General features: G+C 36.4%; 1 protein-coding gene across 3 annotated transcripts in view; it reads right to left on the minus strand.

Annotated features, from left to right (window-relative positions):
* The window catches only part of LOC125837667 (copper-transporting ATPase PAA2, chloroplastic), an 87547-nt gene extending 70669 nt beyond the window's left edge, over positions 1-16878 (minus strand). For 2 of the 3 annotated variants that reach the window (XM_049516751.1, XM_049516750.1), the window contains exons 1-9: positions 16144-16860; positions 15746-15823; positions 15177-15274; positions 14983-15036; positions 14158-14244; positions 13080-13241; positions 12407-12517; positions 11833-11901; positions 9626-9735 (exon numbers count right to left, since the gene is read on the minus strand). In XM_049516751.1, coding sequence (XP_049372708.1) covers positions 9626-9735; positions 11833-11901; positions 12407-12517; positions 13080-13241; positions 14158-14244; positions 14983-15036; positions 15177-15274; positions 15746-15823; positions 16144-16780 — 1406 coding nt within the window. In that variant the 5' untranslated portion in view covers positions 16781-16860. Of the gene's footprint in view, positions 1-9625; positions 9736-11832; positions 11902-12406; positions 12518-13079; positions 13242-14157; positions 14245-14982; positions 15037-15176; positions 15275-15745; positions 15824-16143 lie in introns of all 3 variants that reach the window. The other variant, XM_049516749.1, reaches the window with a different exon arrangement.
* Positions 16879-21940: the final 5062 nt, after the last annotated feature.

Below are 21940 nucleotides of genomic sequence, written 5' to 3' on the forward strand. Positions count from 1 at the left end.
ATGAAGACATACATTATTTTTGTTTGTGAGTTGAACTTTATGTTTAAATTTTTAATTCAGTTTAAATTTCAATGAAGAGATCATTTCCTAAAGAACCTTCCAACCCTTAAAAACCAAGTTCAACATCTCAAAGTTCATCTAACTTTGAGGAAAGGGACGATGAGTCGAAACAATGTCGACAAAGATGTATTTAGTACTATATCTAGTGAGACTATTATAAAGACACTTCAAAGTATGAAAACTTGCAGAGGAAAATTGTAGTTTTGTACTTTTGTTTTCTGATGGCTTTACTATGTTTGTTTTTTGTTGGGATCGAAACATGTACTTTCCTTAATCAGACAAATTATGAAGTATGCTAGGGAAATTGTTGACGTATCTCCTAGTCAAACCCCTATTTCCAAACAAGTTAACTAATAGCTAGGTCTACACCTTGTGCAGGAAGACAAACTGAACATTGATGGTAGTGTCAAAATGCAAACTGGAGATGCTGCTTTTGGAGGTAATAGTTTTTGAAATGATCAAGGTAGTGGATGTTAGGTTACTCAAGTAAGGTAAAGTCTACTTCAAGTCTCGTTACAGAACTATGGAGCATCAAAAAGGGGTTAAACTTAGCAAAAGAAATGAGATACAAATAGGGGTGGGCATAAACACCGTAAAACCAGAACGAACTGAAATAATTCGGTTCTTCAGTTTGATTTCGGTTCTATTTCCTCTATACCAGTATTCAGTTCAGTGTTTGGTAATAGGGTCCCGGTACTGAAGAACCGAACTTTTATTGTTGAATGAGTATATCACAGAACCAAGGTAGAAGTGGGAGATGGGTCAAAGACATCCTTCTGGGAGGATAAGTGGAATGGGTCTGTCCCTATGAAACAGTTGCATCCTGAATTGTTCATTTTATGCCAACATCAACAGGCCACTGTGGCTACAATGTGGACTGGACAAGGATGGAATTTGTTCTTAAGGAGGAACCTTCAGGATTGGGAGATAGACAAAGTGGCAGAATTTCAAGATTCAGTAGGCTCTTTCAGCAACCTCACCGAAAAGAAGGACTTATTAGTTTGGCAGAATGAACCAAAGGTCAATTCTCAGTAAATTCAATTTATAAGGAACTCAACAAGAATGCTGGACAGGAGACGGAATGGCCATGGAAGAGCATCTGGAAACCAAAAGTACCCTACAAAGTAAACTGCTTCATGTGGTTATTGACAAAAGAAGCGGTTTTGACTCATGAAAATCTAAAGAAAAGAGGCTATCAGTTGGCTTCTAGATGTACTTTATGTGAAGAACATGCTGAGACAATTAACCATCTTTTCTTGCATTGTACATGGACGGAACAATTATGGAGAATGTTCAGCTGTCTAAAGGGGATAAGATGGGAGAAACCAGGTAGCATTAAAGGAGTCCTGGGCAGCTGGAATAGAGATGGCAATGCTTCTGACAAGGAGAAGAGATGGAAACTTGTCCCAGCATGTATTTGGTGGACATTCTGGAAAGAGAGAAACAACAGGAGTTTTGAAAACCGGCAGAATAGCTTACAGAAGATCAAGATGGACTGCTTAGCTCTTTTCTATTTTTGGTGTAAACAAGATATATTAACTAGGACAGAAGACATCTTTGATGTGCTAGATTGTTTATATGCAGCAGTTTAGACTAAGACTATTTTATTCTGTAAGTTGTAACACTTTTGAAGGGGAACTACACTTTTGTTGTAGTATACCTGTGGATATATAGACTAAAGTTACCAGTTTCAAAAAATTTAGTCATAATCTGCTCCACTATTGAGCTGGCAGATTTGATTATAATCTGCTCCACAAATAAAGCTGGCAGATTTGATTAGAATCTGCTCCTGTAAATATGGGATTAGAATATATTATTCTAGGAAAATAGTTTAGAGGAAATCCCTTGATTCAAGGATTTCCTAAGAATTAGGGATTGATTAGTTTATTTGGTCTTTACTTGTTCTCTGATAAATACTGTACAAACACTATGAATAAAATATACTTTTGCAGTATCTAAACTTTCATGGTATTAGAGCAGGACTTTTTCCCCTAATATCATATGGGTAAAACAACCTTTCACGGAGAGCATCTTTCTGAAACATCAATAGAAGACAAAAGTTCTTCTGCAGCAAATCTGATGACACAAGGAGGCAATGCTTCTCACATGCCCTTCCAGTTAACTTCTCATCGATTAAATGGGAAGAACTATCTAGAATGGGCACAGTCCGTAAAACTTGCAATCGATGGCCGTGGAAAGCTGGGACATCTGACCGGAGAGACAAAAAAGCCGGGAGTTGGAGACCCAAAGATGAACTCCTGGAGATCAGAGAATTCACTCGTGATTGCTTGGTTAATAAACTCCATGGAACCAATCATAGGTAAATCTTATCTCTTTTTGCCCACTGCTAAGGATGTGTGGGAAGCCGTTAGGGAGACATATTCTGATGTAGAAAATGTCTCTCAAATTTTTGAGTTAAAAATTAAACTATGGCAAGCTAGGCAGGGTGAGAATGAAGCCACTACTTATTATAATGAAATGGTGTCCTATGGCAGGAGTTAGACCAGTGTTACAATGATGAGTGGGAGTATTCTCTGGATAGTGTGAAAGCAAAAAAAAGGAAGAAAATGAGAGAGTTTACCTTTTTTTAGCAGGATTAAACCGAGAGTTTGACGAGGTCAGGTCGCGAATCCTAGGAAAAAATCCTCTGCCCTCACTTTGTGAAACTTTTTCTGAAGTTAGGAGAGAGGAAACTAGGAGGAAAGTTATGTTAAAACCTGATTTAAATGTTGAACTAAAACCTGTTATAGACTCTTCAGCTCTTGTAACCGTGAAGAATGGAGAGGACAAAAACAAAAGGCCATGGTGTGATCATTGCAAAAAATATTGGCACACCCGTGAAACGTGTTGGAAGATTCATTGGGAAACCACTAAACTGGAAGAAGAACGGAGTTGATGATCGTGGCTTTCAATCTCAAAATGGTCATGCCCTCCAAACAACTTATTTTGATCAGGGGCAACAAACTTCTCCAGAAACGTCTCCATTTACAAGGGAACAATTGGAAATTCTGCAGAAACTCCTTCAATCTCCACAATTTCGTGCAAATGCACCAAATTCTTCTAATCCTTCCTGTTCTTTTGTTGAAACATACTGTATCGTCTGCTTTTCTCAGTGTCAATTCCAACCAAATAGATTCTTGGACGATAGATTCAGGAGCTAGTGACCACATGACTGGAAGTTCCCATATTTTCACTACCTACACTCATTGTGCAGGGAACAGTAAAATCAAGATAGCTAATGGTTCCTTCTCTGCAATTGCTGGAAAAGGAACTATTAAACTATCACCATCTCTTGTATTTCATAATACTCTTCATGTTCCAAAGCTCTCTTGTAATCTAGTTTCTGTCAGTAAATTAACCCGTTCTCTTAATTGTCGTGCTATTTTTTATTCCGATTTATGTGAATTTCAGGAAAAGGTATCGGGGAAGATGATTAGCAGTGCTAGAGAATCAGGAGGTCTTTATTTTCTTGACAACGGGAACAACTCACTACAGCTGAATCCTATTTGTTTGAACTTTGAACTCTACTTTTGTTTTGAATAAAGTCATGCTTTGGCACTATAGGCTTGGACATCCAAGTTTTTATTATTTAAGACATTTGTTACCTCAGTTATTTAGAAATAAAAATCCATCCTTATTCCAATGTGAATTTTGTGAAATGGCTAAGCATCACCGATCTTCTTTTCCTTCTCAAAGATATCAGGCTTCAAAACCTTTTACAATGATTCATAGTGATGTTTGGGGACCGTCTAGAATTTCAACAATGTTTGGGAAACGGTGGTTTGTAACTTTTATTGACGATCATACAAGATTGAGTTGGGTTTTTTTATTGAAGGACAAATCTAAGGTTAAAAATGTGTTTGAGACTTTCTATGTCGTGGTGGAAACATAGTTCAATGAGAAAATCAAGATTTTTCGAAGTGACAATGGCCGTGAATTTTTAATGAACAATTAGGAAGTTTTTTCAGAAAAACTGGGGTAGTACACCAAAGCTCTTGTCCAGATACACCTCAACAAAATGGTATTGCCGAAAGAAAGAATAGACACCTTTTAGAGGTAACGAGAGCTTTAATGTTTACTAGTAAAGTTCCACAACACCTTTGGGGAGAGGCTCTCTTGACTGCCACTTACCTTATTAATAGGATGCCATCTCGCCCTCTTGAATTTAAGACACCTTTTAAAGTTTTCAGAGAAAGTTTTCCTAGTTCTATGTTAACCACAGATCTGCCTTTGAGAGTTTTTGGTTGTACAACATTTGTTCATGTTCATAATCATAGTAAACTTGAACCGCGGGCTAAGAAGTGTATTTTTGTAGGATATGCCCCAAGTCAAAAGGGATATAAGTGTAATGATCCACATGCTAGGAAGATAATTGTCACAATGGACCTAACTTTCTTTGAGTCGCAACTCTATTTTACTACTCATCTTCAGGGGGAGTATCATGTAGGTGAAGATTCATTTTTTTGTGATATTGAGGAAACTAGATATCAAGCAAATGAGGAGCCTAATATTACAATAAATACTGATGTGAGAGATGTAGGAGAAGATATAAATAAGTGTGATCCAACAGATGATAAGGACCAAAGTGACTTAAATGATAAAAACTCATAAATTGAACCTGAACCTGTAGCGCCTTCAAATGACAGAAATAAAAATGGGAATAGAGAACAAAAAACAGAAATGCAGGTGTATTCGAGAAGGAACCGAACTCAAGGAAAAAAGACCGAAGATTCTCAACACTGCCAAAAATCAGTCCCACAAGACCTTACTGTAATTCAAGGTACTCTTCCAACTGATTCTATTTCTAATTCCTTAGATCTCTACCTATTGCGAAACGCAAAGGTGTTAGAAATACTTCTAAATAGCCTATTTCTATGTTTGTGTCCTACAAAAAGTTGTCTCCTTGTTATTCAGCCTTTACTTCACAACTCTCTAGTGTGGAGATTCCAACAAATGTGCAGGATGCTCTACAAGTTCCCGAGTGGACGGAGGCTATTTTGGAGGAATTGCGAGCTCTTGAAAAAAATGAGACATGGGAGTTAGTGGATTTACCCGAGGGAAAGAAACCAGTGGGTTGTAAATGGGTGTTCACCACCAAATTCAAATTAGACGGATCCTTGGAAAGGTATAAGTCCCACCTAGTAGCTAAGGGATTCACGCAGACATATGGCATTGACTATCTCGAGACGTTTGCTCCAGTAGCTAAGCTAAACTCAATTAGAGTTCTGTTGACAATCGCAACAAATCACGACTGGTCTCTTCAGCAGTTGGATGTGAAGAATGCTTTCTTGAATGGGCACCTAGAGGAAGAAGTCTATATGGATTCCCCACCAGGTTTTGGAGGGAAGTACAAGTCAAAGATATGCAGGCTTAGAAGATCTCTTTATGGACTAAAACAATCTCCAAGGGCTTGGTTCGAAAGGCTTACTCAATTTGTGAAAAAGCAAGGGTATGTGCAAGGACAAGCAGATCACACAATGTTTACTCGACATTCACTAGAAGGAAAAACAACAGTTCTTATAGTGTATGTTGACAATATCATCCTTACAAGAGATGATGTGATTGAGATAAAAAATCTAAAGGAACGTCTTGCCTCAGAATTTGAGTCTCAGATAAAGGACTTAGGCCCGCTAAAGTACTTTCTTGGCATGGAGGTTGCACGATCGAAGAAAGGAATTATAGTGTCACAAAGGAAGTATGTTCTTGACCTGTTAAAAGAAACAGGAATGAGTGGTTGTAGACCAACTGAAACTCCAATTGATCCAAATCTGAAGTTTGTAAAGGAAGGAAAATTGATTGATAAGGGCCAATATTAGAGATTGGTAGGCAAGTTGATTTACTTGTCACATACTAGACCTGATATTTCCTTTGCTGTGAGCCTAGTCAGTCAGTTCATGCATTCTCCACGAGAAGAACACCAAGAAGCTGTGTATCGAATCCTAAGGTATCTAAAGAGTTCACCTGGGAAAGGGTTGTTCTTCAAGAAGAATGAGCAAAGAAGTGTTGAGGCTTATACGGATGCAGACTGGGCTGGTTCATCTATTGATAGGAGGTCTACATCTGGATATTGTACATTTGGTTGGGGAAATTTGGTGACATGGAGAAGTAAGAAGCAAAATGGGGTGGCTCGAAGTAGTGCTAAGGCTGAGTATCGATCCATGGCACACGGAATTTGTGAAATATTGTGGCTCAAGAGATTTTTGGAAGAACTACGCAGACCTGTGAGTTTTCCAATGAAGTTGTATTGTGACAATAAGGCTGCCATAAGCATTGCTCATAATCCAGTTCAACATGATAGAACAAAGCATGTTGAAGTGGACATACACTTCATCAAAGAGAAGATTGAAGATGGAAGTGTGTGCATTCCTTTTGTTCCAACAACAGAACAAGTTGCAGATATTTTCACAAAAGGTCTTTTCAGAACTACTTTTGAGTCCTTTGTAAGCAAGTTAGGCATGCTTGATATTTACATGCCGGCTTGAGGGGGAGTGTTGAATGAGTAGGCAGATTTAGCCATAATCTGCTCCACCATTGAGCTGGCAGTTTTGATTATAATCTGCTCCACAAATAAAGCTGGCAGATTTGATTAGAATCTGCTCCTGTAAATATGGGATTAGAATATATTATTCTAGGAAACACAGTTACTATTATCAAAAAAAATATATTATTCTAGGAAAATAGTTTAGAGGAAATCCCTTGATTCAAGGATTTCCTAAGAATTAGGGATTGATTAGTTTATTTGGTCTTTACTTGTTCTCTTATAAATACTGTACAAATACTATGAATAAAATATACTTTTGCAGTATCTAAACTTTCATTTATCATGCTCACTAGCTGTACTCTTTCTTTTATTATCTTTTCCAGCCAAATTCCTTAAACTACTGTTTCTTTTGCCTCTTCATTACAAAATTGTGATTATAAAAGCTTTTATATACTAAAATAGTGAATTGTTAAAGCTACAAGTTCTCAGCTACTTTAACCAACTGTCCTATCTTGTGCATTCCGATAACTTTGTTTATGCTAAACAAATACAAGCTTAAATCTAATGTGTAGTCGTTCATGTCTTATGGAATTAAATTCTGTTAGTCTTAACCAATTGCTATTATAATGTATTTGTACTTTAGTTTGTCCCATTGAAATAAACAAAGAACCGAATAAAAAAAAACAAACTTGAAAAAATTGAACCGAACCAAACTAATTCGGTCGGTATTCGGTACACACTATTGAAAATCCAAAGAACCGAAGGCCCACACCTAGATACATAGACTTAGAAGTGGAAACATGCTGCCTACTTGCCATCAGGTTTATCAGTAAGGACATACAATGTCATCCCCCAAAGGGCTATTGTTGAAGATTGTAGATGTTTATTGGAAGCTACAAAGGCCACCATTAAACATATTTGGAGGGAGGTCAATCACTGTGCCGGTTTCCTGGCAAATGAAGGGCACAAACAGGAAGAAGATTTACTTATCTAGGAAGAGGCAATCAAGGATATAGAGTTTCTCCTACTGGCATATTTTAGCCATGTAGCTTATGAATTAATTTAAACTAGGTGATTCTTCCCATCTGTCCGAGCCTTGGTAGTCAGAGTTGGTACATGTTGCTGGTGGGAGGTTGCAGGTATCCCGTGGAATTAGTTGAGGTGTGCGAAAGCTAACCCAGACACCACGGTCATGAAAAAAGAAAAAACGAGTTTAAACTTTTCTGGTCCTTACTAATGTACCAAAAAATTGTTTTATTGTTGTTTACTTCTTTAAATGTCGACACTACTTACAAGAAATCCCTTGCACACCACTGTCCTAGAGGTCTCAAGAATCAGCGGATCTTTTTTTTTTTTTTTTTTTTTGAAAAGGTAACTTGTATTATAAACACAGGAATACTCAGGATGTATTCCAGTAATACTTACAATCAGAAATACAAAAGTGTTGCTATTTTCCTATGAACTCCTTAAGGATTCTAACATACTAGTGATATCCTCATCTTCATGAGGATATTCATGTTTACACCAAAAATAGAAAAGAGCTAAACATTTCAGCTTCATCTTCTCCATAGAGCAGCTCTTGTTCTCAAAACATCTTTGATTCCTTTCCAGCCAAATAGTCCACCAAATGCAGGCTGGGACAATCTTCCATCTCTCCCTGTGCCCCGACTGATTTCCATCCCGATTCCAACATGCCAAAGCCTCCTTTATGTTTCCTGGCATAGACCAACTGATGCCCCTTTTATTGATGAAAATTTGCCAAAGTTTCACTGTCTCCTTACAGTGTAAAAAGAGATGATTTATTGTCTCTGTCTCACATTCACAAAAAAAACATCTGGAGCACAAATCGAGGCCCTTCTTCATACGGTTATCCTGCGTGAGAACAACCTGTTTTGCTAAGAGCCAAGTAAAACAGGCCACCTTGAAGGGCACCTTAACTTTCCAGATCATTTTCCATGGCCAATAGCTTGATTGAGTGTGTGTCCTCAATCAAGCGGATCTTGTTGCATGTGAAAAGGAACTGGAGAAGACTGCTCTATATGTCACGTGTTTATCCTAAGGATGGAACATATGTATTTTCAAAAACAGGAACCAGACCATCGAATGCCTAGTCCATGAACATTGTCCTGAGATTAAGTTTAGAGTTTCAAGTGAGCTGCGAATACTTCCCTGTCATTAAGAACTTAGTTTGAGCCTTGGTTTTCCTGAAATAGTTTTTAGGGGACCAGAGTGAGGGATCTTTTGTAGCGCTCAATCTCAATGAAATAATTTGTTACTTACAAAAAAATATAGGAATATCAAGAACTCTATTGCTCAAAGCAGGTAGCATTTACTCTTTAGTATACTATATTACAAACACAAATGTTTTTCTTTTAAGGGTTATGGTAAGCACCATCCTAAAACCCTTCCTACCTAGGAGCACAACAGTGGTTTTTCCACTTTGCTCCTTGGTTACTCGAACCTCCAACCTCATAGTTGAGGTGGAAGTCCCTCACCACTAGACTCTCCCCCTCCCTTGTCTTCAAATAAAAATTGGAGATCCCAGAGGATAACTGTGCTAAGGAATTGTTGAGCAAACTAGGTGTCAGAATTTAGTCTGATTGAACTTGATTCTGATTTGACTCCATTCCAGGAGGTAGATTTAAGTGAACCAATGCCTTGTATGCCAAGTGACATGCTAAGGCTACATTACTTTTGACAGTACTCCCAGTACACCTTGTAATAGAAAATACATGCAGTCAGATGCAATTATAGCTCATGGGAATGGTCGAACATAGATTTGTAATACAACAGCTTGTGACCTGATAAGGAGGAAAAACACGGTTTCAAGAAATAGCTTTAGGAACAACATGTCAACTGTGACTTATGAGTCACCCTCCACACCACTAACATCATCCATGAGAAGACACTGAGCACCATTTTCCAATCATTTGAGAGACTTAGTATCTGTTTAGATCTTCTAACTCTTCTTCTAGTTTGGTCATGTGTACCTATCTTTTGTCTATTAATACCTAATTAACTACAAGAGCAGTCAACTGTTTCTTAAACATATTGTCATAAAAAAGGAAAGAGTAAACTTGTTACCAGAACCCAAATGTGGCAGCTGATAATGTCATCACACTGTAAACAAATGGCCCAGCAATTGTATCTGCTAGTCGCTGAATTGGTGCTTCACGGCCTTGGGCATCCTCAACCTGGAAGATTAGAAAATTTATATAGAAGCTCATAAATTCCTATTTTTACGCATCAACAGTAACAGGCAGTGGCCCAACACATATCTGCTAATTCTAGTTTAGGATCACTAGCCACTTTTGTGTCAAAAGATGGGTACACACTTTTGTCTAACTGCTTACATTAGAAAGAGTAATTCAAGGTGAAATTTTCAGAGGAGGAAATAATATTCTCTATCCAGGAAATAAAGGCTGTAGGTAAACAACATATGCATGTCAAACTTTCAAGGGAGTCGCATAAATAACTCCACAAACAGTAATCAAAGTCTCATTAGAAGTCTCAAAATTCCTATACAGCACAGAAAATTATAATTCACACTTATTTGAAAACTACAATTCAAAGATGGAGCCACTACAAGCTTTAGAACATGTTGAGCTTTTCGAGAAAATAGATGTAGTTGGGATTTGAGAAATAAAGAGTGTCTCAGCTTTTGGTCGCCAGCTAGGAGTAAAGTAATCATAGCACCTTCATCTTGGCAACTGGCAAGTGCTATATTCCATATGTGCCAGAACTTCCTCAATAAGTGTAAATTGAAACAGAGAGACAGCCAAAATATGCTGATCCAAATAGACAGACCAACCCAAAACATTTACAAGTACAATAAAAAATATAAGGTTTATTTTACTTTCTTTCATAATCGTGATGTTTGGGCTAGTTTGCGCTCACCTCGACTAACTTCATGGGATATCTGCTACCTCTCACCAGTACAGATATCGATTAACTCTGCTGGAACAGATGGAAAGAAATTTCCTATTGTTTAGATCTCACTTTGTTGACCACTAGGTCACACCCTAGGTGAGGTGGAATCACCAAGATTCATTGAAAATTGAATGAATTGAAAAAAATTTAAAAAGAATTTTTAAAATTTGAAAAAAATAAAAAATTGGATGGGGAGAGTCAGGGTATGGTGTGGAGTTAGAAAAGAAATTGTAATTTGAGGTTGGAGGAGAGTTTCGGAAAATGTTTTCCCTAATTTTTGAAGGGAAGTCATTTTCCTTAAACTGAAGAAAAATAAGTTGATTTGGAAAACACTTGAGCCAACCAAACATGAGAAAATTGGAAAACATCACCCTTAGTAACTTCTGCCTACTGACGGACTCTGCCTATATTGTTTATCTAGCCAAGTTTTCTATCTTTGCCGAACTACTATCTTTCTTCTTTATGGTTACTGTTCTACCGGTGCCAATCTTATTTTCGGTAACAGTACCTGTAGCACAGTGCTAGTTTGAGTTTGTTCATTATGGTAGCACTGTGCATCTTTCTGGTGACCGTACAGAAATACGACACCACTTCATGGTGATTATTATTCTAGTGACGTTGCAACTTCTTTTAATGACCATTCTAGCAGCTCCATTCCATTCTCAGTGAATGTTCCAGAAGCACTGCACCTCTTCTTTTTAAGGTTCTTAGCACTGAACTCAGAGTAGCAGTGCACCTTTTTTTGATAACCATTTTGACAAGAAAACCTTTCTCCGACAGTCCGAACAGTATATTGGAAGCAACTTTGAACTTCTCCTATGAGATTCTAGCAACCAAAACTTTTCTCCAAGGATTTCAATTTCAAACAAAACAAAAAAACAAGTGAGATTCAAGTAGTCAAAGGGTAACATGTATGTGAGAAAAAAAGGACGTTCAGACACTACAAGATTGGACTACTACACTCAATGAAAAACCACCAGAATTAGCTTATACGATATGTCAAATGAATTTTCAGACGTTATGATCAATTTTGCAATCTAAAGCTTTTTGTCATTACATCAACAAAATAGTAGCTTTAATCTCTTTTTATACAGTGGTGCCCAAACCAGCTTGTGTATACCTCAACAAATTCCACAGCGTACCTGCTATCTCCCACCACCAAGGCTTGAATAGATGTGAAGAAATCACCTACGGAGAAATATTTTCTCCAAAGGAGAGTAGCTTTAACTCCCTAATAAAGAAGCATCCCTACGATATCTGTTTTCCCTCCTCAAGGTTCTAAATATCTAAATGCTAGAAAATGTACCAAGCAACAAATATTACTTGGAAGGAAAAACATCTCTAAGAAAAAGTGTACTGACCATGTTAACAATCTTGGAAATTGTTGAATTGGAACCAGTGGAAGAGGCCTCAATCCTCAAAGGACTGTCCTGAAACATAACAACAAGGACTTCAAAATAAAATAATATAATCAGAAATGTAAATCCAGTCTATAAGGAAAATCCAGTTCTACAATCATAAGGTGTTCATCAACTAACATTTGGATCATCATAAGTGGCACAAATCTAAGAACTCTGAAAACAATTGGCGCAAATCTAATGCACCATCATTCATGTAACCTTAATAAGGATCAGTTAATATTTCTGAATCTAATGTCTCTTCAAATGTATATAAGTTGGTATATAGCCTATTCCTATGTTGATAACAATAATAAGTAAGTCATTCTAAAAGGCCATGAAACCTCATTTTGTTACAAATGACAGTGGGGCAGTAAACTAGTCTACGTCAGAAAGCTGCAAATAGCATATCTATACACGTAATATCTTGCCACCATGTCCGAACAGAGCAGATCGGACGTAGAGGATTCATATAGCTGAATCCAACTAGTTTGGGTATCATATTTGATTGATTGATTGAATCTTGACACCACCATACCCAGTTAATTGTGCCAGCTGAGACAGAAACACCCTTCTCTTTAAACACCGGAAGAGACTCTCCAGTAAGCATAGATTCATCCACAACACTTCGACCTGCAACGACTCTTCCCTGCAGAGGCAATTTGAATTATCATTTGAGAATGTAAGATGTTGTATGTCTAGTCAACAAACAGGAGAAAACAAGTATTTTAAACAGAACTCGACATCCTTGACAGGCATTTGTATTCCTTCCAAAGACTGAAAAAGGTGCCATAAATGCTTTTAAACTAATAATTAATCAGTTGCTTTTAAACAAGACAAATTTCTCATTTGTCCAAAATTACCTATTCAATCCTAGGGAAAACTTTTTTTTAAAAATCATTCCTATCATCCTATGGAACACATATTCCATCTGTTTTTTAAGATAAGGACCAAAAAGTGCCAAAGTGAAAAAAATTGCTAGAAACCACCGTAAAGATGTACTGAGGTAATAACTCTTTCCTTTTGTAATGACTCCATACTCTGTTTGTAGTAGTTGATGGCTTTAGTTTACATTAGTATCCTAAATGCTTGGATAAATGAAATCCAAGGAAATCAGATATGTATTCTATTCTGCTTTAATGAAGATATCCATACATTCATCCTTGGGATAAACTCCTGAAAGAAAAGTACTCATGCAAAATTTGACTTACATCTACGGGTATAGTTTCTCCAGGAAAAACGAGCAAAGAATCACCAACTCGAATATCATCTGTTGGAACTTCAATACATATTGCATCAGAACTGACAACGTCAGTCGAGGAATCACTGCTGGAGGAAGTAATTACAAGTCTAGACTGAGTGGATATAAGCGACTGCCAAAAGAACCACACCAATATTTCGTAAGAAAAAGGATTAACAAAGTATAGAAGTTTCTCTTATCATGAATACAAAGGGAAAAAGTAAGGTACAATACAAACTTCAATTTATTTTAGTTCTTCAGCACTTCATTAGTGGACTCTGGGGATCTAGTCTGAATAGTGAAATGTATTTTATTTCATATGCAGATCAAAAATAAAGAGTAGCCTTGTGTAGCTTTATTTATTGTGTTTAATAAAGTAAGAAAACTGTAGCCCGAAAATAACCTTAGATTATTCTTTTGTTAAGAGCAACTATTAGGTAGCATAAATCTTTAACTGTTCGGAATACTAAACATATGTTTTTCCTCCATGGATGTGAATAAATATATACTGGCCACCAGAAATAAGAGATCTGAGCTTTTATGCAACTTCTAAAACTAGATCATCCGTAACCCACTTCATACACACCTTTTACAAGCTATAAAATATAACTGTTTTTTTTTCATAAGTGAAAGGTCAAACTCCAGAAATATAACTGATAATAACCAATATTAACTTTCTGGAAAAGGGAACTCTTTAATGCATCAATAAAACAAGAGAAAATTTGATAGTAGGTGTGCAGGAATTCAAAATCTGAGGACTTACTGGAAAAACAAAACATTTATAATAGTTGGATTTCATGCTATCAAGGAGAACATATTGTTCAATAACAAATTTAAATGGGTGGTTTAGCATAGAAGTTTCATGAATGGTTTTAACATATTCATTGATGCTATTGTATCAAAGAACTCCAATATCTAAAAGACTAAAACAACCAGTATCCAGTGGTTAATAGATTTTCCAACCTTTGGGGATGGTCAAATATTGAACAGTCTCTTAGCCCATATTTTTGATCCATTTTCTTAAATCACATGCAATGAAAACAACTTACTAATAGCTCATTCATGTCACTAGATGCCTTCAGCCTTGCCCTTTCCTCCAAGGAACGCCCTAGTAATACAAACCCAAGAAGCATGACCTGCGTACTAAAATCAATATTTTTGAATGAGCAAACTCATTGCTACAGTGAACAAATAGCAGTTTAGCGACACTGAATAGATTTTGGTCAAGACAGACTATCATAGAAGTATAATTAGAAGGTATTGCAGAGCATAAATGATATCTTAATGAATTGGAAAAATAGTACATATGAGAACTACATAGTGAAAGTTAATGTTTGATAGATGGAGAACGATTACAGATTTATGGAAATTTCACAAAATTCAGCCATTGCAAAAGGAGAATGGACTCAGTGGTTAGCAATACATTTCAAAATAACTTCAGTCAGGTCAAGAAAAACATGACTAATGATTTAGAGTAGAGGACCTGGGACCATGTGAAACCCTGATGACATTATTTGAATTTTTCTAGGACTTCAGATGAAAATATTTTGAAGCTTGAGGTTTTCAAATGTTAAAAAAGGCTGTGCCCAATAAGGCTCAATTATCTGTGGCACCACCTCGACAACCTATTACATTGAACTCTGTGGAACAAAAGACCCTCTCAGCATTAAAAATTCATAAGCAAATATAAAAAGAGAAACTAGTTCTTAAAGACTACTATATGCTGACTGTCCTAAACAGCAGAAAACATGAGTACTTATGAGCATGCAAATAAAAACTACAGGGACAGAAAAAATGGAAAGAAAATCTAAGCACTTCCAGAGAAGTAGAGATGAAAGTAAGAGAAGTAGAGAAGAAAGTAACAAAAGGCAAACCGGCTCATCAAAAAATGATGCTTCCCATTGAAGCTCAGGGTTAAGCAGTGAGACCTAAGAAAGAGAAGAAGTTGTCAGCATATCAGTCTTAACTCGAGAGAGTAATGGGTTTCTAATATATTATGAAAACAGACACTGAAATCATAACAAGAGCTACTAGCAAGGTAAAGGGCACAACTTTAATTGATTCTTACAGAACTAATTGCAAAAGCAGCAATCGATCCAAAGCCAACAAGAGAGTTCATATTTGGTGATCCCTTTGTGAATGCCCAAAGACCATCAAAGAGCAGGTCTGTAACATAATTTATTTCGGTTAGTAATGAACTACGATGATAAACTACATAGTTCCTATCTACATAACTGCCAAAAAATGACGCTAGTATTGGGGGGAAAAAAACAACATGGTGCACTAAGCTCCCACTAATGCATGAAGCCCATGGAAAGGGCCCACCCACATTTTCATTTGAATTCTTGACATGACACGATTAACTTGCAAACTGAAAAAAGATTCTCTATACTACTCATAATAACAACTTTAATCGACTCTCTTCCAAGACTTAACCGCAGAGATGACTGTCAAAATTGGACATCAAATTCAATCACATGATCATACCCATTTGATTTTTTAGTTAACTTCCACAGTTAACTAGAAAAAGTAACAAAGGAACATAAACAAACAAGAAAACAGACAAAAGATAAATGGAGTAGAAAGTAACAGTCAATTAAGAAAGAAACAGAATAGAATAAACAAGTAGTGATTAACCTCGTCCAGGTCCTAATAAAGCCCCAACTGCCAATCCAGCTTTGACATAAGAATTATGCAGTATATCCAACATTGAACCTGTACCAATGTAGATCAACTAGTCTGAGTTATCCAGAACAGAAAATTTCATCAAACACTAGCTATTTAGCTTTTGGTACAGATATTTCTAAGCTGAATTGGATATAATTTCAAAGAAAAGCAATGTAACCGGATGCTTCTTTCCAAGCAGAATTTGATATAATATTGATCATTATGGAACCGGGTAAGAGTATTTGCGTTTTTTTCTTTTCAACATTTTTTACAAACTGTTAAATCAAGTGTTCAAATCGTTGTTGTTCTGAACTAGCAAGCATGTATATTCACTCAAGAAATGAATTGTGCATCTTCTGCAAGTTCACCGTGAATATGAATGCCAAGAGAGTGCAATATATGAGTAGCGTGAGTTCCACAGCATAAAGCAACCAGAGTCCAAGCGAAAGCCACTCGGTTACGACTCTCAACAAGCAACGCCTCCTTTTTCTTCACCGTTTCCTTCCACTTCTTCACCTTGGCATCGATTCCTAACCCAGATGACCTCTTCTTCGTCGGAAAACCACATTCCGTCAACCTCTTAGCCAACTCTTGAGCCGCCAAACCAGTCTCAGCTGCATCGGCTTTCAACTTAACCGCAGCTGTCTCGGTCAACATATTGACCACAGCCGAGTCAACTCTGTCGTCCGCTGACAAGATTGCTTTGACACGTGAGACACACGCGCCGCACATCATCCCGCTCACATCTAGTAGCGCCGTCGTCTCATCATTTTTCAACTGTACCTGCTGCTCATTTCCGCTCGCCGGAACTTTGAACTCAACAGCCTTGGCGAATACGGCATTGCGCCGCAGCAATAGCTGACTACTACGACGTCGTTGATGGATGAGAGGATTGAAGTGAAAGCTGCTGGTACGGCGTCGTTCGTGGTTGACATTGGAGCGAATGAAGTTGGATGTGAGGTTGTGATCGTGTGAGAGAGAGAATCGGAGGAGATTGGCCGTCATGGTTTCTCCGGTAGAGTAGAAATCGGAGAAATGAAAAATGGATATGAGAGAGGAAATGAAGGAACTAGTGGCGCATAGTCAATATTTCATGCATACAAATGACACGTAGATTTGAATTCTTGCTGGATGAAATGAAATGAAAAAAACGTGTGATCCAAATTTATCTTTATTTCTAGAGTTCAACAAGTTGCTTGATTTCACAGTTTGGGGTTGTACATGGACATGCTAACTTCAACTTTCAAAGATCATGTTTAAATTTTGTACTTAAGATTTTGGGTATATTTTTTATTTCAAAATTAATGAGATCTTTTTATTTTATTAATCATGTTAATAAAATGTTTAATTAATGAAGATGTGGAAGATGATGGTGATTATTTTTCAAAATCAATTCAAAGTTATAGCATAGGCTCAATTATTTTCTAAAGTTTAATTAATGACTATAAAAGAATGGACCATATGAATTGAAAACTCTATTATTGAGATTTCTACTGGTCTTTATTATTTCTTAAAAATATGATTTTGCTGTCAATTCAATTTAATGGTCTTTGGGAATTTAGTATTTTATTATGTTTGGCATAAATTTATTTTAGATTCTATAAATAAATATAACTCATAAAACTTGAAATTTATTTAACATTTATTAGTGAGATTATAATATAAGAATACATGAAATCATTCATTTTTATATTGAACTTGCATATGAAGTATAACCCTATATATATTCTTCTTCAAATAATAATAGTGATATATATGAAATATAAGATATAGGAGAGTTATTTTTTCTTTAAATATTTGGTTGAATTGGTAGGTAGAGTCCTTATTTCTTTTGCCTCCATGGTAGGTGGGATTAGAATGAGATATTATTATATGATGTTAATCCCTGCTTTTTAAGACCAATAATAGGCAATTTCCATTGCATATGGGGTAGTTAACACCCATGACCCATGTGCACCACATGCATTTTTTTTTTATTCAAATCAATGTCTATCTTTGATTTTCTGTTTCCCCCCCCCCCCCCCCCCAAATCAGATGGCATTACAATTAGTGAGAATTGAGAAAGAGTATTTGTTTAATCAGGAAATATCCTAAAATTCCTTCAACTCAGGCGGCACATCGAATTTCGGAACCCCTTAAAAAACGATATTGTTTATATAAGATTAAAATAAAATGATTATATATATATATAGTACATGTTTTTTAGCCTTTTCATTTCTTGTTAGTTTAGTCATTTCTCACTTGGTAATTTACCTCTTATTTTGGACCCATGGAGGAACTTCTAATGGCTTGACCAATATCTTAAAAAATATTTGTCTAATTTGACAGATTACCTCCATTACATTTTGACTAGTATAAGCTTCACAAAAGGATGCTATGCAAACAGTTACCAAAATTATACAGGAGTCAGTATTATCTAGTGTTACCATCATTATAACAAAATGATTATTTCTTGGTTTTATTCTATAGTTTGGGACATAATCTTGATCAAGTTTCAATGTTGATTTCACTATTTCTGGTAGAGAAATAGCTTCATCAAGGGTGTGTTTGGTATGAAGGAAAATATTTTCCAATTTTCTCATGTTTGGTTGGGTAAAATTTTTGGAAAATGTTTTTCAAATCAACTCATTTTCCTCAAATTTAAAGAAAATGATTTCCCTTCAAAAATTACGGAAAACATTTTCCAAAACTCTTCTCCAACTTCATATTACCATTTTTTTGTTGAAAAAATAAACGAAAAAGGCCTAAAATACCCTCAAAGTATTGAAAATGGTACACAACTACCCATCATCCACCTATTGGCTCCAAAATACCCTCCCCATCCACCTATTGGCTCAGAAATACCCTCCCCATCCACCTTTGGGTCCAATTTTAACCACTTCATTAATGGAGCACCATTTAAAATAATTAAATAATCCTTTTAATTACGTGGCGCTCAACCATTGATTGCAATTTAATTATTTAATATAATTTTAAACCCACCCATTACCCACCCATTTTTAACTAAACCCGCCCGACCCAATACAAAAAGAACCCAATATTTTCATATGAGTATTTCTCCTTGTTTGATTTTTCGTCACGCCCCGAGCCTACACCCTGGGCGGGACTGACACTCGAGAACCATTGCTGGCCCAAGCGAACCCTGGCCTGACTTACTTACTCAACGGAAGACTTAACTTAACAAGATAAACCCAAACAAAACTTAGAATGTTATAAAGAAAACATTTAACTAGCCAATAAGTCAAACTCAAGTCTCAACATAAGATAATGAAAATGAAAAGACTAAAGAACTAACATTTGACTGTCTATGAAGCCTCTAAAACAATTGAAATGGATGTCGGGACAAGACCCACGACATCCTAATGAACTATAATTATTGAAAGCAATAAAGGGATCCTCCGGAAGCAAGGAGGCTCACCAACAAGTCTGGAGCTCAACTAGAATCAACGATGCACTGGATGCTGATTCTGGTTACCTGTATCTGCATCACTAAAAGATGCAGGCCAAATGCATCAATACATTGAATGTACGAGTATGCGAGGGGAATTCTAAAACAAGACATAAGCTTGAAAGGAACTGAAGAACTTACCTGGCTCAACTCAACTCAACTTAACTGAACTCATTTCAATATAAAACAATATAAAAACAAGTGCAATATAAAGAAAGGCTTTTAAACCATGGATGTCAATTATGTGTGTATGCAAAGATACAATATAACTTTGAGATGTATGTAAAAATACAAATAAACTGTGTATATAAGAATACAATTACTTCTGTGTGAGTTTCTCTAACCGATAACCATCACGTAAGAGCTATTGTGATGATACAACATTTTGTCTCACGCTGCCAGGGTCGTCCTATACCTTGTCGAGGGTATAGAACCTGACTACTAAGTGGATCCACTAGTCTATGCTAAAAAGCAGTAAGGAATCATCTAAAAAGTATGACCTTTTTCTACCCATGATGGCTACATGGTTTATGTGGGCTGTGAGTTGTCTGAACTCTCCCCCATATCGGTGCTCAATACTACTCCCAAAATATGATACTAGCTCTTATGTTTAAAAACATACTTTTTTCTGTGATTTGAGATAATTGCTCAAAAACTTAGCACAAAGGTTATCTTGGAAATCAAAGTTTCCTCTCTTGCTTAATTGTGAAAGCGTTTACTCTTTTCTGAAAACTAGCTCAAAGGCTCTTTGGAAATCAAGGTTTCCTTCTCTTGTTTAAATGTGAAAACATTTTAAATTCTTTGGGAATACATAGTCCCCATATACTTTTGAAGAAGTGAACTTCAATCTTTACTCATTACTCAACTTGAACTTTAAGTCTTAAAACAAAGTTAAAACATTTGGAAAAGACTTTTGGAAAACTCTAAGAACTTCTCTTGACTTGACTCTTACTTCTCTTGACTTTGATCTTAACTTTCCTTGAATTGGATTATGGATTCAAGGTTCATGATCTCATGTTTATGGATGATTTTATGATGTTTAGACGTACCTTAGAGTGTTGGAATCAACTAGAAAACATAGTTATATATGTTGCTAAGGAACTAGTACGAAAAAATGGGAAATAATAGGAAAAATTGGTGTCCCTGGCGCTCTGAGAGGCGCGGGGTGCCAACCTTAAAACTTCAAAGGTTGGGGTAGGGTGCTCTGGCTGACATGACTCCCCATAGCCCAAACTTCAATGTTCCTTTCTTGGGGCTCTGAGAGGGGCGGCGCCCCAGGCCATTGCCTAGGTCCTTCGACTTTTCTTCTTCGTTTTTCATCTCTAACCCCCTATTTCAACTTAGTTCTTTCCCCAAACACTTAGAATCAACTATACCATCAATATATGAAAGATTCTAATCGAATTCACACCTAAAAATCATGGATTCGGATCAAACAACTCCTCAACAATTTCAACGAATCAAGAATTCAATAGAACTTTAACAAACCCATCAAGAACTCAATTTCTAAGCTTTCAAGAACTTAAATTTGCTGAAATAAATCATTATTGGTGCATGGGTGAACTAACCCAACGCTATGTGATCTCACATACCTCGTAGGGATCACCCCTTGACGAAATCCACAAGCGATTCTTGAGGAACTTGACGATTCTTGCTTCTTCTCCTCTCTTCTCTTCTTCTTTTCTCTTTTCTAAAACCCTAACTCAATATTGTAAAAGCGTAAACTGAATCCTATCAGTTTAGACCCCAATTAATTACCCAAAAATGAAATTAAGTCATGGGGTTTGGAAAAGACCATAATGCCCTTCTAAAATCCGGATTAGACTTTCCTTAATTGAACAACCCAACTTCAAATGGGCATATCTCACTCATACGAACTCGTAATCGCGCAAACTCGACGGCGTTGGAAATATTATTCCAAGATCTTTCCTATGATATCTTGAAACACACCTAACTCATCCTGAGCTAGAAGTTATGGTCGTTTGAAGTTGACCAAAAACTCAACTTAACATACTTAACATAATTTCCAGATTTTTATATTCTTTCCAAAAATGACTATTTCCAATTTTTAACTTCTTCCTAGTTATTTAAATTTGTGAGATGTTACATTTTTTTGATATGTTTGAGTGGTTTTGTGGGATTTTTATTTTTATGATTGTTAGTTGTAATAGGGAAATACAGATTTGTACTTTGAAGTGAAATTGCATTTATATCAAGGGTGTTGTTGATATTGTTGTGCAGTCACATTGTGGGCATTTTTATGTGCTGTTGATATTGTTGTGCAGGTTTTCGTACTTGATGATTAGAAAAACATCATACCAAAAAAACTTGATTGATTGAGGTGTTTTAGTTATTACCTTGTATTTGCTAAAAGTTAGAGGCTTGCCCCCTCCCCCCCCACATATATATATGTATCCATGTTTCGTGTTGAAAATATTGTATTCAGTCGAACTTGTATGTGATAAGCTAGATATGCCATATGAAAATATTGGGTTCTTTTTGTATTGGGTCGGGCGGGTTTTAATAAGTATTGGGGCGGGTTTAATTAAAAATGGGTGGGTAATGAGTGAGTTTAAAATTATATTAAATAATTAAATTGCAATCAATGGTTGAGCGCCACATATTATTTTAAATGGTTCTCCATTAATGAAGTGGCTAAAATTGGACCCAAAGGTGGATGGGGAGGGTATTTGTGAGCCAATAGGTGGATGAGGAGG

Source organism: Solanum verrucosum, unplaced genomic scaffold (genome assembly GCF_900185275.1).
Source record: "Solanum verrucosum unplaced genomic scaffold, falcon-dt-bn FXZP01000133.1, whole genome shotgun sequence".
Lineage (NCBI taxonomy): Eukaryota > Viridiplantae > Streptophyta > Magnoliopsida > Solanales > Solanaceae > Solanum > Solanum verrucosum.